The sequence below is a fragment of the Carex rostrata genome, chromosome 25 (assembly GCF_964058835.1).
Source record: "Carex rostrata chromosome 25, lpCarRost1.2, whole genome shotgun sequence".
NCBI lineage: Eukaryota > Viridiplantae > Streptophyta > Magnoliopsida > Poales > Cyperaceae > Carex > Carex rostrata.
The window spans coordinates 2,814,570-2,830,846 of record NC_135942.1 but is presented as its reverse complement, the minus strand read 5'-3'; the positions used below and the strand labels follow the sequence as shown (position 1 = coordinate 2,830,846).

Here is a 16,277-nt window from a genome sequence, read left to right as displayed (position 1 = left end):
TTTGAGAAGTATGATTTCATCATCTTTAGTAGATGACACATGAGATGTGAAAGAGAGGAGGAACAACGTACAGCAAGTAAACGATAGACATGTGTATTTTTTTTTTTTCTGGTTTCTTTAGTTTGAAAGGATTTGGACCATTGGCCCGGTGAAAGGCAAATATATAGAGTAAAATATCTAACCTGGATAAATTTCGATACACGTAAAGGGTAATAATGAGATGGCATGAGATGACTTTTAGAAAATGCATGCATATATAGTTAATTCGTTAGTGCACTTACACTTAAAATACTTATTTTTTATTATTAAAAGTTGAAAGTCAACCTAACTAACTATTTATATAATATCAACTAATTAAATTACTTATTGGTAATCAATGTTACAGTTAGTGTTAATTGGACTTAATCAACGTTACCTTTCATTTTCTAATATGCTTTTATATATTCAAATTCGTTTAATTAGAACCCACCAAGTGATAAGCTTGTGTGTTATTGAGATAAAATAATATAAAATATAAGTTCTTTATTTTCACAACCAAAGAACAACTTATATATTGAGATAAAACTTGTGTGTTATTTGCGTATTATCTTACAAGTGATTTCTGTTTTTATTTTTGGTTCTTACGGAAGGTCTGTACGTACGTACGTAGAATTCCACATATAACACCTCAGTCAAACTATAACATGTATAACTTTTCCTCGAAAAACAAAAAAATGTAACATGTATAACTGAAAGCTTCATATAGAATGGATTTAGTGGAGATCTAATACCATACATCTCAGCATTTCACTGAAGAGGTATTGAAATTCAATATATCAATGTCAATTCTAAACTAAATATAAACTTATATGGGTGAACAAGCACAGACGTTTTATGAAGGCTAAGAAATAAAAAGGTTGCAATGTCAACTAAACATGTACTGAAAGAAAAATTATTTAGGATATCCAAGAAATAAAAAAAAAAACAATTAAGTTGATTGCAAAACAGAAAAAAATAAATAAACAAGTTGATTCAAGGTTCATGCATATATATATATGTTAACGGGGTCAACAGATCATATTGTATATATATATTCATTACCATTTTTAATTTCGGATAAGATAACCAATCGAATATTAAATAAATATGAATATGTGTCAAAAATAAGATGATTACGGATAAGAGGAAGAATACAATTCGGATATTGAAATAAAATGATAACATATTTTACAAAAGAATTAATGCACACATTATTATATGTACGTTCGTTCATAATAAGTTAATTAACTACAAAAATATTTACATAAGATGTTCGTTAGTTTAATGAGGAGGGTTATAATGCACCAATGCCTATACCCCAAAGGATATCCCATCATTTAGACCGGACATCTAATTTCAGATCAGCGGTTCAGATCTTACCTGCTTCAAACCTTTTAATTAACTTCCCAAGTACGCTTCACCTCTTTCTCTCCTCTCCAGTTTGCTACCGCTTGAACTTCTTCTCCGCCAAACGAAACTCGCACGTTAACTCAAGAACTCGCTCTTCTCCTTCATTTCGATCCTCTCCCTCCAATTCGCTCCTTCTCTGCAGTGAACGACACTCACTCTCCTCCCAGCAGTGAATACGAGGTGGCTACTCCCTCCGCATGGCCCTTTATCAAACCAGCCCAAGCATCATCATCGGCCAACTCCAAACTCTCTTAAATTTTATTAATTTTCTATTAAAATTTCTTTCAATTTGGAAAGAGTAATGAAATTCAACATTGTGATCTCCTTGCTGTTATTTAAATTTGATCGAATATTTGTCAATCGCAGCAAATCATGCTCCGAAGATTGAGCAATTTGTTGGAAGTGAGTTAATTACTAATTGATCATGAATTAATTTGATATTCGAATTTGAGTAAATCGATCACTCATTAAACAATTTGTGTCTATATGCAGTTTAGGGAAATGATGGAGTCATAGAGAGGCATGCAGAGCAAGGTGTTGCACAAATTATTAGTTGTTTAAAGATGCTAAAAATGTGTACCAATTTTTTTTTTTTTAAGGTTAAGATATGTGTATCAATTTATATTACAGTGTAATCTTTGATAAAAATAATTATTGAGTGTTACTGGCATGCTTATTGAGCCTCTATTTTATTTTCTGTTAAAAATATACATAGTTGCTTCAGTTGTCTTGCTGGTATGTACCAGTTGGTGTTACTTGTGATGCTCAGCATTTTGGATTGCAAATGTGACACTCATTAGAGAATATCTATTATGTTTTAGTTGTATGCAAATGATTATACATATCTCTAACTGTTGGAGATGACACACTTTGGTGCACTTAGCATATATCCTAGTGTATTTTTTGCTAATTATACCCTATTTTTTGTCTTTCTGTTTCTTCTAAAAAAACTCTGCCCTTAAAAAAAGTATAATTACTACTAAAGCCTTTATTATGAACCCAAATAAAAGCTCATCACATCTCATTCATACATATAAAAAATGGATATTTATTGTATTTATTGGTTTTCAATCTCATCTCATTCATACAATAGTACAAATAAAAATTGGATATTTGCATTATTAACCATAATGCCCTTCAGTATTTCTTATTCATACAACAAACACATATTAACATATTTACAGCAAACACACTTTCGTTATAAATGATGAAATAACACATCTGCATCCAAATTCTTTATAATGGAACAAATAATAATAGATAACATGAGATAAATAGAAATAAGCAAGAGAAACAACCAAATTTTTCATATAAAAGATATGTACAAACAACATCAGTAACAAAAGCAGAAGTGAATATTCTGAGCACTTCCTTTCATCACTAGTGGGAAAACAGGAATCAGGATCAGCTTATCTGGATCGGGTGTACTAAACAACCGATACTACTACTTACCTGAATCGGTTCTATCACTAAAACCGATACTAAAAGCTAATGAAAGCACAGCACATGCATTATCAGCATCGGTTCTAAGCTTAAAACCGATGCTGATACTATCAGCATCGGTTCTAAGCTTAGAACCGATGCTGATAGGTCATATTTAGCTATATCCCGAAGTCTGATTCTTCACAGAATCATTTTTCTTTCTTCTTCCTCCATTGCTTGGCGCAGCAGCTATCTTACTGGGCATTGATCAGCTATCTCACTCTTCGTTCTCAGGTTCATTAATTGATTAATCATCTCTTTTCTCAAGTTTGATGTTAGATCTAGCACAATTTAGGTTCTAATTCGGCCCATTTTATAAACCCTAATCTATCTTTAGGTTTTAATACATTTTTATATTTTAAGCTTTTCTTTATATGTGAAGATGAGCAAATTCATGATATATATGAATTTTTGATATAACTATATTTGTACATGCATGCTATATTTGAGCTTTTGATATATACCCATATATACCCTAGCATGCATCATATATATGTTATATAGTATTTGGCTAATATGCTATGGGTTGCATAGAGGCCTCCCGTGCTACGGCTCAATATTTGAGTTTTCAAAATACTAACGGTCGATCCGAACCATTCATATTGTTCTCCATATTAATATGTGTTTGGAGACCAAATTTTGCATTTTTTGGAAATTGTTTACTATTTTTTTATGGTCCAGATTTGTCTGAAAAACAACGATTTTCAATAAATCTAAAAAAATAGTAAAAAATTTCCAAAAAATGTAAAATTTGGTCTCCAAACACATATTAATACGGAGAACAAGATAAACGGTTCAGATCGACAGTTAGTATTTTGAAAACTCAAATATTGAGCCGTAGCACCGAAGGCCTCTATGCAACCCATATATAGCATCGTAGCCAAGTCCATGTTATATATATATACATCTCTTATTTAGGTTCCGATGGTTTAATTTTGTAGTTTGGCTATTATTGAGAGATTTGGTGCAGCGATCTTCATCTCACTCGGTACGGCATCTAAAAAAGTTGTAAGTACAACATAAAACTCATGTTTAATTAGTTTTGTGCATAAATGTGTATTTCGATAGCTAGACTAAATAGATTTGTAGTAAGTATATATGTAGCTAGAGTATTGTCTTAAGAGCCAAAACCGCATGATTAATGCCTTTAAGTCATGATACCCGTTCAAAATTAATCCATTAGGGATTAATTTTGAATAGTCCCCGTTTTGGGACTGCTCTTTGAATACTTTGTCTCAATTAGGATGTGACCACTTGTTAGTCGTGTTTTAGTATTTAAGAAAATTTCGGCAGCATTTCTCCTTATTAGTTCCCCGAATACTCGGGGAACTAAGAGGAAATGCTGCCGAAATTTTCTTAAATACTAAAACACGACTAACAAGTGGTCACTACTGAGACGAAGTATTCAAAGAGTGGGATAGGATGGTAACCAGGCCCCATGTAAGCCTTACTGTGAATATAATTTAGTACCCCAAGCTTGTTCTAAATTAATTGTGTTCTACTATAATTGCAGATGGACTGCAGTTGGATGTACGAAGCATCACGTCTATCGGATGAATATACGACAGGTGTCGAGGAATTTATCAGAGTTGCTAAGGAAGATATGGCGAATAAGGGGAGTACAATGATGTCGTGTCCTTGTCGTGATTGTAACAATGGTCAAAAATTTTCCAACCCGAACCAAGTGAGGAGCCATTTAATCCGTCGTGGATTCAAGCAATGATATAAGTGTTGGATATGGCATGGTGAGAGTTTTCCAACCGACATAGGTACTGGTACTGAGCATCAGGAATACCATACCGTTGGGGATGAGGGGAATGACTTACGGGGATTGGAAACCGACGTAGGTACTCGTACTGAGCAACAGGAGCATCATACCGAAGAAAATGATGATATAGTGGTAGATAAATGTGATAATTTTGATCAAATGTTACGTGATATAGAAGAGGATTTTGATAATGATAAGCAGTATTGTTTGTTTGAGAATTTGTACGAAGATTCTAATAAGGAATTGTATCCTGGTTGTTCTAAATTTTCAAAATTGAAAGGTGTATTAAAATTGTATAACCTTAAAGCATCTAACGGTTGGAGTGATAGAAGTTTTACTGAGCTATTACAAACTTTAAAAGAAATGCTTCCGGAAGGAAACGAGATACCACCCAATGTTTACGAAGCGAAGAAAATATTGTGCCCAGTTGATTTGGGAGTTCAAAGAATACATGCGTGCCCAAATAATTGTATATTATATCGAAATGAGTATGAAGACCTTCACGAGTGTCCAAAATGTGGTGCATCACGTTACAAACCAAAGCAGATTGCCAGTGATAAAAGTGATGATTGTAAACCGAATAAAGGACCTCCTGCAAAAGCATTGTGGTACCTCCCCGTAAAACCGAGATTCAAACGTTTGTTCTCAAATGCTAAAGATGCGAAATTACTGCGTTGGCATGCCGAAAACCGGAAGAAAGACGGGAAATTACGGCATCCCGCTGATTCTCCTCAGTGGAGGAATATTGACAGAGAGTTTTCTGAATTCGGACGCGACCCTAGAAATCTAAAGGTTGGGCTGAGTGCAGATGGAATAAATCCGCACAGTAGCATGAGCAGCAAGCATAGCAGTTGGCCGGTTCTATTGTGCATTTATAATCTTCCGCCTTGGTTATGTATGAAGCGCAAATACATCATGTTGACCTTGCTCATATCAGGACCCAAACAGCCCGGGAACGACATAGATGTGTATCTAGCGCCATTGATTGAGGATTTAAAAGAATTATGGCAACCCGGAGTGCAAATGTATGATGCATACAGCAAGGAGAAATTCACCTTACGAGCCATGCTTTTCTGCACCATTAATGATTTTCCGGCTTATGGAAATTTGTCGGGTTATAGTGTCAAAGGAGAGAAAGCGTGCCCTGTTTGCCTGGATGATACAGTCGATGTGTGGAAATTTGTACGAAGATTCTAAAAATGCAGGATATTCCCGCTAAATATACGTTACAACGCTTGGCCGACTTTCGCCAAATGTGGGCCAAAGTCTTGCTGAAAGAAATTAAGACGAGAGGAAGTTAGAAACATGAATTTTTTGTAATAAGTTAGGATGTGTATGATATATAATTAATTTAGGATGTGTTTTATTGATAATTAATTTAGGATGTGTTTTATTGAAAATTAATTTTGGATGTGTTTTATTGATAATTTAGGATTTGTGATAATTTGAAATTTTGGCCAGCTAAATAAATATGGAAGCTGGCCATTTAATAAAAAATATTTTTTAAAAAGAAAATATAGTATCAGCATCGGTTCTTACTTAAGAACCGATGCTGATAGTTATTTTCTGAATTAAAATACAAATCAGCATTGGTTCTTAAGTAAGAACCGATGCTGATACTCTATTTTCTGAATTTAAAAAATATAATTTACAAAATACATCTGTATCGGTTGTACAGTACAACCGATTCTGATAGTTTTTTCCTGATTTTTGAAAAATCTAATTTACAAAATATAACTGTGTCGGTTGTTAATTACAACCGATGCAGATAGGTATTATTAGTATCGGTTGTAACAACCGATACAGATTTGTTTGGTATCTGTGTCGCCCTCATCAGGATCGGTTGTGAACCGATACTGATAACTGTATATAACCGATACTGATTCTTTTTTTTTCCAATGGTGCATATCACTTCTCATAAACAACCATAATTGATAACATAAAATAGTACTACAAAACATATCAATAACAAAATATTATATGATCAAATTAGTAAAATTGAAATTCTGAGCACTTCCTTCAAGATCACTTCCCATCTTGTGTCTGTCACTTTGAGTTCACAAAAGAACAAATCAAATTAGTTTAAATTCAAATTAAACTTAAAATTTTATTTAGTTTGAGCAAAAATGAACTCATTGAAGCTTTATACCTGAGTGCATATTTCGAGCAGCAAGCATCCTCTAGATTTCAGTTGGTGCATCCTCCATAACATCATCTCTGGAATTCTTTTGCATGCAAGTTGAAGAGTAGTGGCCGTATTGATGACAATTTTTGCATTGACGTTTTGGTTTTGTTGAATTTTCCATACTTATTTCAAAACCACTTCTAAAGCGCCAATTCTTCGACACATCCCCCTTTCTACGGCCCTTTGTTTTAATAATTGGTGGATTAGCCATTGAGGATTGTTAAACACTATTTTCAACATGATCTGTGGTTACTGTTGCATCTTTTTTCCCTTCTTGGTTTTTCTCTAATTTGGAAATCCTTTGAAGTGCCCCATCTAAGGCCTCCATCACGATGCCTCGTGTATCAGCGCTCACGTGCAAATATGGTCTCAACTGAACTATCATATTGTTAAATTTTAAATCATGATCCATCGAAGATTTGTCTCCATCCTTTTTAAAAAGAGGAATGAAGATTCCTTCTGCTGCCTTCTTTGTCCACCTTGGTAAGATATACTTCGAAGGAATTCTTGCAACTTCCTTCTTATTAAAAACTGCTAACACATGGCTACACAAAATACCTTTGAATTCAAACAAGTGACACTCACAAGAAACCTCCTATGACTCAACATCCAAAGTCACTACAAATGCCTCATTAGGGTTATGAAAATTTGATACGTTGTACTTGCTTGTAGATCCACTTTTCTCAAACTTCTCTCTCTTGAACTTAATACTTTCTAAAAGCTCATGTTGAAATTGATTGAACATGTTTCGTGTGTACACATCAGCAGCGTGTACTTCAAGTGGCGAATTCAACTTTAAAATTGGTTTTTTATATATGGAGATGAACTGCTCTTCATGCTCCGTCCTATAACGATGCTCAAGAGCAAGCTCGTACTTGATCACAAATTCTTGCAAGGTGGTACCTTTGTTGAGAAATGAATCAAAAAAAGAATGTATGCTCTCACATCTCTGGGTGGTATTCATACCGGCATAAAATATGGTACGGTTGTAAACGGGAATCCATGATTGCCGAATATCAAATAAATTATTCAACCACTCATCCTTTGTAAGCTTGTAATCTATCATAATTTTCTTCCATGCATTATCAAATTGCTCAGTAGTGATCAAATAATACAAACAGTTCTTCATATCTCGACAAAATGGTGAGTTTTCCTTGTAAATCGAAACGTACTTTTCTAGAAAAAATTTCATGATGTGCCAAAGGCAAAATCTATGGGAAACGGTTGGGAAAACCTTTCTAATGACATTTTGAATTGCACGATCTTGATCTATGAGGATTGATACCGGTAATTTACCACCCACTGCATTTAACCAAGTCTCAAACAACCAAACAAATGTTTCTTCTTGCTCATTTTGCAATAAAGCGAAACCAAACATAATGGATTGGGCATGATTATTAACACCAACAAAATTTCCCAAAGGGAAACCATACTTGTTAGTTTTGTAAGTTGTATCAAACACCAAAGCATCACCAAACCGCTCATAGTATTGACGAGCGGTTGAATCTATCCAAAAAAAATTTATCATTCTATCCTCTTCATCAGTTTGAATTTCAAAAAAAATAATTGGATCTTGTGTTTTCTTCTCAACACAATATCGAAAAACAGCATTTGCATCTCCACTAACCAAATTCTTCCTCCTAAGACCCACTATAATTCCAACAATCTCTTTGAGAATCATTTTTGGTAGTATCGCAATTAACAATATCTGCCACTCTACCAAACAGTATTTCACTAAACTTCTCCACTAGATTTTTTGCCACAGATGGCATCCCCTGGGTTGTTTTAGGTGAACCCGACTCTTGGGACTAACCAAAATATGGTTGTGATTATGGTTAATCCTTCCTACTTAATTTCCATATACCATTCTTATTCGACACACTTATGTTTACCGGACAACCACATCTACGAGTTAAGGTTCTTCTAGCCATCTTTTCTTGATCCAAATTAATTTCATCATTTGACTTTTCTCCTTTACAGAACCCAGCACAAGAGCACATGTATTGACGGTAGCGAATTTTATCACTATGTGGAAATGTTAGGGTCCTCTTTATCTGTACCGTATATCCATCCGAAATGGCAAAATTATAATAGAATCTCTGAAATTCATCAAGTGATGTGAACTCCATACCTTTTCTAGGTACAACAACATCACCACTCATATTGGATATCGAATTGTTCTCGTATCCGATCTCTTCACAAGAAATATCAGCCTCCATATCTTCATTCATACTAGCAACGTCCTAATACAAAGAAATGTTCAATGAGAATTTGTATCACGTAATATTATAACACTGAATATATTACAGACTATAGGTAAATAAAGTTTGTAGAAAAATTGAATTATAGAAAGGCAGATAATGATAAACTACTAAAATTAATTTATAAATTTCCATGCCATTTTTTTCAACGGAATACAATACTAACATATTCAACCATTTTTCTCCAATATACTTTAAAAATCGTATTAAAAATATTCTCTATTTGATCATTATTCAACCAGTTGTGTCTCTCAGTGTGCTCTTGAATCAAAATTTTGTATTAATTAATGACAAGACCTAACATAAGCTTAAGTACGATCTTTATTGCTAGCATATTAATTTGATGCGATTGACAAGAATTTGATCAAATTCAAACAATAGTAAGGAGAAAACAATGTTGAATTTCATTCTTCTTTTTCCAAATTTAAAACAATTTAACACAAATTTAAAAGAGTATATTACATGAGAGAATGAAGAGGGTGGTGATGAAGGCTCGACAAATCTTGGAGGCGCAATAGCCAGAGATGAAGTTTGGGTTGGTTCGCTAGAGGGACAGGCGGAGGGAGGAGCTACCCCGTGTTCGCTTCTGGGTGGAGAGTGAAATTTGTTCATGGTCGATAAGGAGCGAACTAGGTGGATGGAGAGGAGAGGAAAATATAAGCGCGTCGGGAGAAGAGCGAGTTCTTGAGTTAACGCGCGAGTTTCATTTGGCGGAGAAGAAGTTCAAGTGGTAGCAAACTGGAGAGGAGAGAAAGAGGTGAAGCGTACTTGGGAAGTTAATTAAAAGGTTTGAAGCAGGTAAGATCTGAACCGCTGATCTGAAATTAGATGTCCGGTCTAAATGATGGGATATCCTTTGGGGTATAAGCGTTGGTGCATTATAACCCTCCTATATATATATATATATATATATATATATATATATATATATATATCGATAGTTTTTGAATTAGAAATATTTTGAATGACAATATGAACTTATATTAGAGCTTCTTAATCAATTTGGTGTCTTTTTTTCTCTATAAGACTTTAGATAATGTTTATTATTAATGAAAATATAAAATATAATTTTTTAAAAGAAAAAATCCTTTATAGTTGCGTGCTTCGCGAAATTTTTTTTTGTCTCCCCGCTATATCTCTTATAGCGCTATTTAGATTCGTAAAATTCATCATCGATCATCGGAAAAATAAATTATAATGATCAGAGAAAAAAAAAAGTGGGTGAAAGAAATCTTTCCGTTTTTGGCTTGAAGACAAAAGTAGTTAGGAGTTAAAACCATAGTAGGCAATATCGACCGATACGTATCGGTATCGGCTGAGTCCGATCCGATACTGAACCGATATTGATGGATTTTCTGTTTTTGGTCCGATTTATGCTATTTTGGTCTGATACCCAACTACCGCCGTACCGCGTAGCAGTAAAAGGTTTATATATGCTGCCAAGTATCCGTGATTAAATAGAACTCCATATAAAAAGGTTCAGAAATGGAGAAGGAATGTGAAATTGAGTAATATGCCTCTACCACGTGCATGCTGCCACTATAATAGAACTATATACGAACATGCTGCCAACTATGCTGCCATGATTAAATCCACTATATATGAACTATATAATAGAACTATATATGAACATGTAGCTACAGTAGCGGCTAGCGCGCTACGGCAGAAATCCGCTAACGCAGCTACAGTAACCGGTAGTGCTAGCGCAGAAATCTACTAACGCAGCTACAGTAACCAGTAGTGCTAGCGTAGAAATCCGGTAACGTAGCTACAGTAGCCGCTAGCGCGCTGCGGCAGAAATTCGGTAATGCTGCTACAGTACTCGCTAGCGCGCTGCGACAGAAATCCGGTAACGCTAGCGCAGAAATCCGCTAACGCAGCTACAGTAACCGATAGTGCTAGTGCAGAAATAATTATATTTGAGAAGACAATATAGACGTGTAAAACATTCATTCTACCTCTATATATATTAAATATTTTTCTATATATTTGATCAGTGTTTATAGAAATCATTTGTAAAATTATATATAATTGTTGTCACATATAAGGTATGGGATTTATATTATAATATCGCCAATTAACGATGTAAATTAAGTACTTAAAAAATAGGCCAAATATTTTGATTTCGATTGTATATTCATTTGTGAGTTTTTCAGTAAATTTCATTTCACTTCAATTCGATATGACATGACAAAGTTACGATCAAAATAAGACATTATAATATACGTTTGAATTGACTGCCTTGGACATTATAGTATATGTCAAATCAGTTTTGTTTCTGTTTATTTATTTCACGGGTTCGGAGAAGCAACAGTATTACAGTGAACCTCTTTTGAGTTTTGTCTGACTGATTTGACATTACTCACTGTTTGAATTGACTGCCTTGACATTACTCTTCTCTAGGTCTGCTTTGGAGATGTAGAGACGTGGCACAAGCAGATTATAAATACGTTCTTTTATCAAATGAACTTTTAGTAGACATTAAAGTCGCTAATTAAAAAAAAAATTTCAGTTTTGTTGAACAAAAATATTATATTAAAAATTTAAATTTTCTAAAAGCAGAAAAAAAGAAATATAAAATTTGTTATTAGTATAAAATATGTTATTGTCGTTGATAATAAATGGAACATAACCTAATTAATTTCTTTTGATAATTATCTTATCTCCTGGACCCAGCGAAGCAATGATCAAGTGAGCACTGAGTACTGAGCAGTGACTGACTCATGGGTTCCTCTCTATCTCTCTTCAAAGAAGAGAAGAGAGAGAAAGAATTGACGGGGGCTCACGGGGCTTCTCAAAAGAAATAAAGTATTATTCCTATGTACACAATTTTATTCTCATTGATTCTTGGGTCAGAATTAGTGAACCTCTTTGGAGTTTTGTTTGACTGATTTGACATTACTCACTATTTGAATTGACTTCCTTGGACATCCAGGTCAGATTTTTTTTGAAATTTCTGAAAATAGCTCAGACCAAATTATTGCTATTTATATGATCCCTCTCTCTCGTTCAAAGTACAAGTCATTTCTATATAATCCCTCTCTCTCGTTCTCTCTATTTTCACTCATCATTGATAACCATATGTGGATGTGGTGTATATAATAGTTCCATGATGATGTGCCTCCTGCTCGGGCTTGTATGAGGGGATGAAAGTTAAGCAGGAAGCAAGTTATCATGGACTGTTATAGTTACCAAGTCAAGGCATAACAAGTCTATGTTATTAGGAACATGCTTAGGAGCACCGGTTCCTGCCAACCTTTTTTTTCTTTTCTTTTTTTTTATCTATTTTGTATGAATGAGTTCTTGCTGCTCATGATCGATGTATTTTTGTTACCGTTATTATTTTTATTTTATTTCGGTTTTAATCAAACCAAATCAGTTAACACCCTAGTTCCAAATAGAAAGATAGAAAGAAAAAAAAAGGAAAAGAAAAGAAAAAGTAACATCCTAACAGGCTTAAAAAAGTGGGAAAATAACAATATCTAACCGAGATTTATTGAACTACAACAGTGTTTGAGGAAACTGAGCTCACGATTCGTTACCGAATTTAGCTTGCGTTTTTGCAACTTTGAATGAATTTTACAAAGTTTGTCCAAGAAAATTGAAACTGGTAAGGCATTGGATAGCTGCACCGGCTTTGTACCACAACAAGCACATGCTGATAATTTGATACTGGTTGGTAATTTTACGGTTTTACCATCTTCTCCAATTTTATTGGTGCAATTCTAGATCTGAAGTCCCCATGTCTTATTGGTGTAATTGAATAATTGTAATTCAACATAGCTCTTATGTTTAATCTAAAAATGACATAAATTAAAATTTCTCGCTTTAAAAACATAGACAATGTAAATTAGTGCAAAACCTGGAAATTATCAAAGTGGCGTGAACGTAAAAGGTTATCATAATAGTTTGCAAGATCCCAGGGGCCATCACCGACTCCAACTAGTACTATTGAAAGAGGGAAATTGCTGAAAACAAAAAAAAATGAACATAACACAACCTCAATCAAATCAACATAACTGTAATGAACACCAGAGTTGGGCTAAGGTGATTTGTAAAGCATAGACCCTCTTGTGCTTTACGCTCTATCTCCATTTTCAAAGTTCAAATAGTTGATCCAAACTGCTCAACATGATTTTCATATTAAAATGTGATTGAAGACCAAGCATATTTTAATATAGCGATCATGTTGAGCGGTTCGGATTGACTGTTTGCACCTTAAAAAGGCGCGGAAGGGCGTGAAGAGGGCCCATGCTTTATAAACTATATTAGCCCAACTCATGAAGACAATCACTGAGAATAATTACCTAGCCCTCTGTATAGCCTTTTGTGTACATTCCTCTTGGCAGCTTAACTTTTCAGTTCCACTGGAGGTGACCTGTGTCAATAGAAATATGTGCTACTCAATCTTGAACAACTAAAATATGTATAAAGTATAAAAGTTAATTCCCTAGACCAAGAAAATTACAGAAATATATGTATCCACGTTAAACCTAAAAATACTAAACCGTTCCCTACTTTCTCAGACAAAACGAGGAAGCATCGTAAAGTATTTTTAAAATAAAATAAAAAGTAGAAAGGTTATCTGGAATTTTAAGAACTAGAACTCTTAATGAATAACATCTTTGCCGAAAAAAATAAACCCTAATAAAAAATCAAATGATTTTAAAATTACTCAAAAGTATTTCTTCATAGATCTTATTTGAAAGATAAAATCGAATAGAAAATGTTCGTATTTTTACATTCGTAAAATTCATCATGGATCATCGAAAAAATAAATTATAATGATCAGAGAAAAAAATAAAAAAAAGTGGGTGAAAAAAATCTTTCCGTTTTTGGCTTGAAGACAAAAGTAGTTAGGAGTTAAAACCATAGTAGGCAATATCGGCCGATACGTATCGCTATCGGCCGAGTCCGATCCGATACTGAACCGATATTGATGAATTTTCTGTTTTTGGTCCGATTTATGCTATTTTAGTCTGATACCCAACTACCGCCGTACCGCGTAGTAGTAAAAGGTTTATATATGCTGCCAAGTACCCGTGATTAAATAGAACTCCATATAAAAAGGTTCAGAAATGGAGAAGGGATGTGAAATTGAGTAACATGCCTCTACCACGTGCATGCTGCCAACTAAATAGTAAATAGAACTATATATGAACATGCTGCCACTATAATAGAACTATATATGAACATGCTGCTAACTATGCTGCCCGTGATTAAATAGAACTATATATGAACATGCTGCCACTAGAATAGAACTATATATGAACATGCTGCCAACTATGCTGCCCGTGATTAAATAGAACTATATATGAACATGCTGCCACTGCCAATTCAATAATTCAACCATCTCCCAATTAATTTGAAGGTTCGTCCAATTAAATATAATATTCAAAAAACTCATTTTCAATTCATTTCAAATTCAACACTTCATATCAAATCTAACCGACTACCTGTTCAGATTTTGACAGTTAGAACTAAATTTCGATCGATAAGTTAATTATGATAAACAGTTAGATTAGACAAAATCATCTATAAATTAACTTCTTGCATGGAAGTGTTATTGAGAGATTCTTTTTTTTCTTAATGAATGAGTCTAACTCTTTAACTTCTTTCGGTTACTTTTACACTATCAAAATTTAAAAAAATTAAAATAACTAGAATTAGATATATCTTTTGCAGAAAAAATTAACATTAACTTTATTTGGCTGACGTGTCAGGGATCATAAACTAATGAATGCAGCTTGTCAAATATAATGCCGTCAAGTGAAAGGAATCTTTTACAGGAGGATACTATAGCTATTTATCTCATCATGTACAAATATGGATACTCACAATCTTTTAAGATTTCGCTGCGTCAGAATTATTGCTATTTATATGTATGGTAATGGTTAACACAAGTTCAAAGCACAAGTCATTTATATATGATCCCTCTCTCTCGTTCTCTCTATTTTCACTAATCATTGATAACCATATGTGGATGTGGTGGATATAATAGATCCATGATGATGTGCCTCCTGCTCGGGCTTGTATGAGGGGATGGAAGTTAAGCAGGAAGCAAATTATCATGGACTATTATAGCCACCAAGTCAAGGCATAACAAGTCTATGTTGTTAGGAACATGCTTAGGAGCACCGGTTCCTGCCAACCTTTTTTTTTTTTTTTTTTATCTATTTTGTATGAATGAGTTCTTGCTGCTCATGATCGATGTCTTATTACATAATAAAATTTGAAGAATGGATAAATGATCTTTAAAATTGTATTTTTGTTACCGTTATTATTTTTATTTTATTTCGGTTTTAATCAAACCAAATCAGTTAACACCCTAGTTCCAAATAGAAAGATAGAAAGATAGAAAGAAAAAAAAAGGAAAAGAAAAGAAAAAGTAACATCCTAACAGGCTTAAAAAAGTGGGAAAATAACAATATCTAACCGAGATTTATTGAACTACAACAGTGTTTGAGGAAACTGAGCTCACAATTCGTTACCAAATTTATCTTGCCTTTGTTGTATCATTTGAAATTAATTTTAATATTTTTTGTAACCTTTCGTTAAAATAACTAGAGGATGAATTTTATTTTCTCTATTAACTAAAGCTAGTATTTTCATGAGAGATTTTTTTTTTACTAGAGGATGATTTTTTTTTTATGTTGAACTTGATTGCATGCAGAAACAATTCACATGGCATGTTTGTCCTAACAATCAACTATTTTATTTACTGTGTGGTGAAATGAAAGGTCTTAGCTGTCTCCCATCTCAGGCTCTTAGTTTATCATTTTCAAATTAAACTTTGTCCTCTTTTTTTATTTGAATTAAACTTTGTTTTCTAAATAGATGAGCTGGACTAAAAGTTTTCTAAATCCAGACAATAATAATAATAATAATAATAATAATAATAATAATAATAATAATAATAATAATAATATTATTATTATTATTATAATAATAATGACATGTCTAGCTAATAGTAAATATTAGATAAGAAATAATACCTCAAATAACAAGCTATTATTTCATAATCAGTATATTTTTAATGACATATCTATCCCTTGATTTTAGAACATTTATTTAATTAACTACGGTGTGATTTAACTAATTATAAAAATAAATAAAATAAAATAATAAAAATAAAAATAAAATATATTTTAAT

At 33.4% G+C, this 16,277-nt stretch overlaps 1 protein-coding gene across 1 annotated transcript; it reads right to left on the bottom strand.

Moving 5' to 3' along the window:
* Nucleotides 1-7,083: 7,083 nt before the first annotated feature.
* Nucleotides 7,084-9,736, bottom strand: LOC144543927 (protein FAR1-RELATED SEQUENCE 5-like). The gene is made up of 4 exons (XM_078292375.1): nt 9,587-9,736; nt 8,995-9,106; nt 7,526-8,579; nt 7,084-7,408 (listed from the first exon to the last, which is right to left on the bottom strand). The coding sequence occupies exons 1-4, from the start codon at nt 9,734-9,736 to the stop codon at nt 7,084-7,086; spliced, it is 1,641 nt and encodes a 546-aa protein (XP_078148501.1).
* Nucleotides 9,737-16,277: the final 6,541 nt, after the last annotated feature.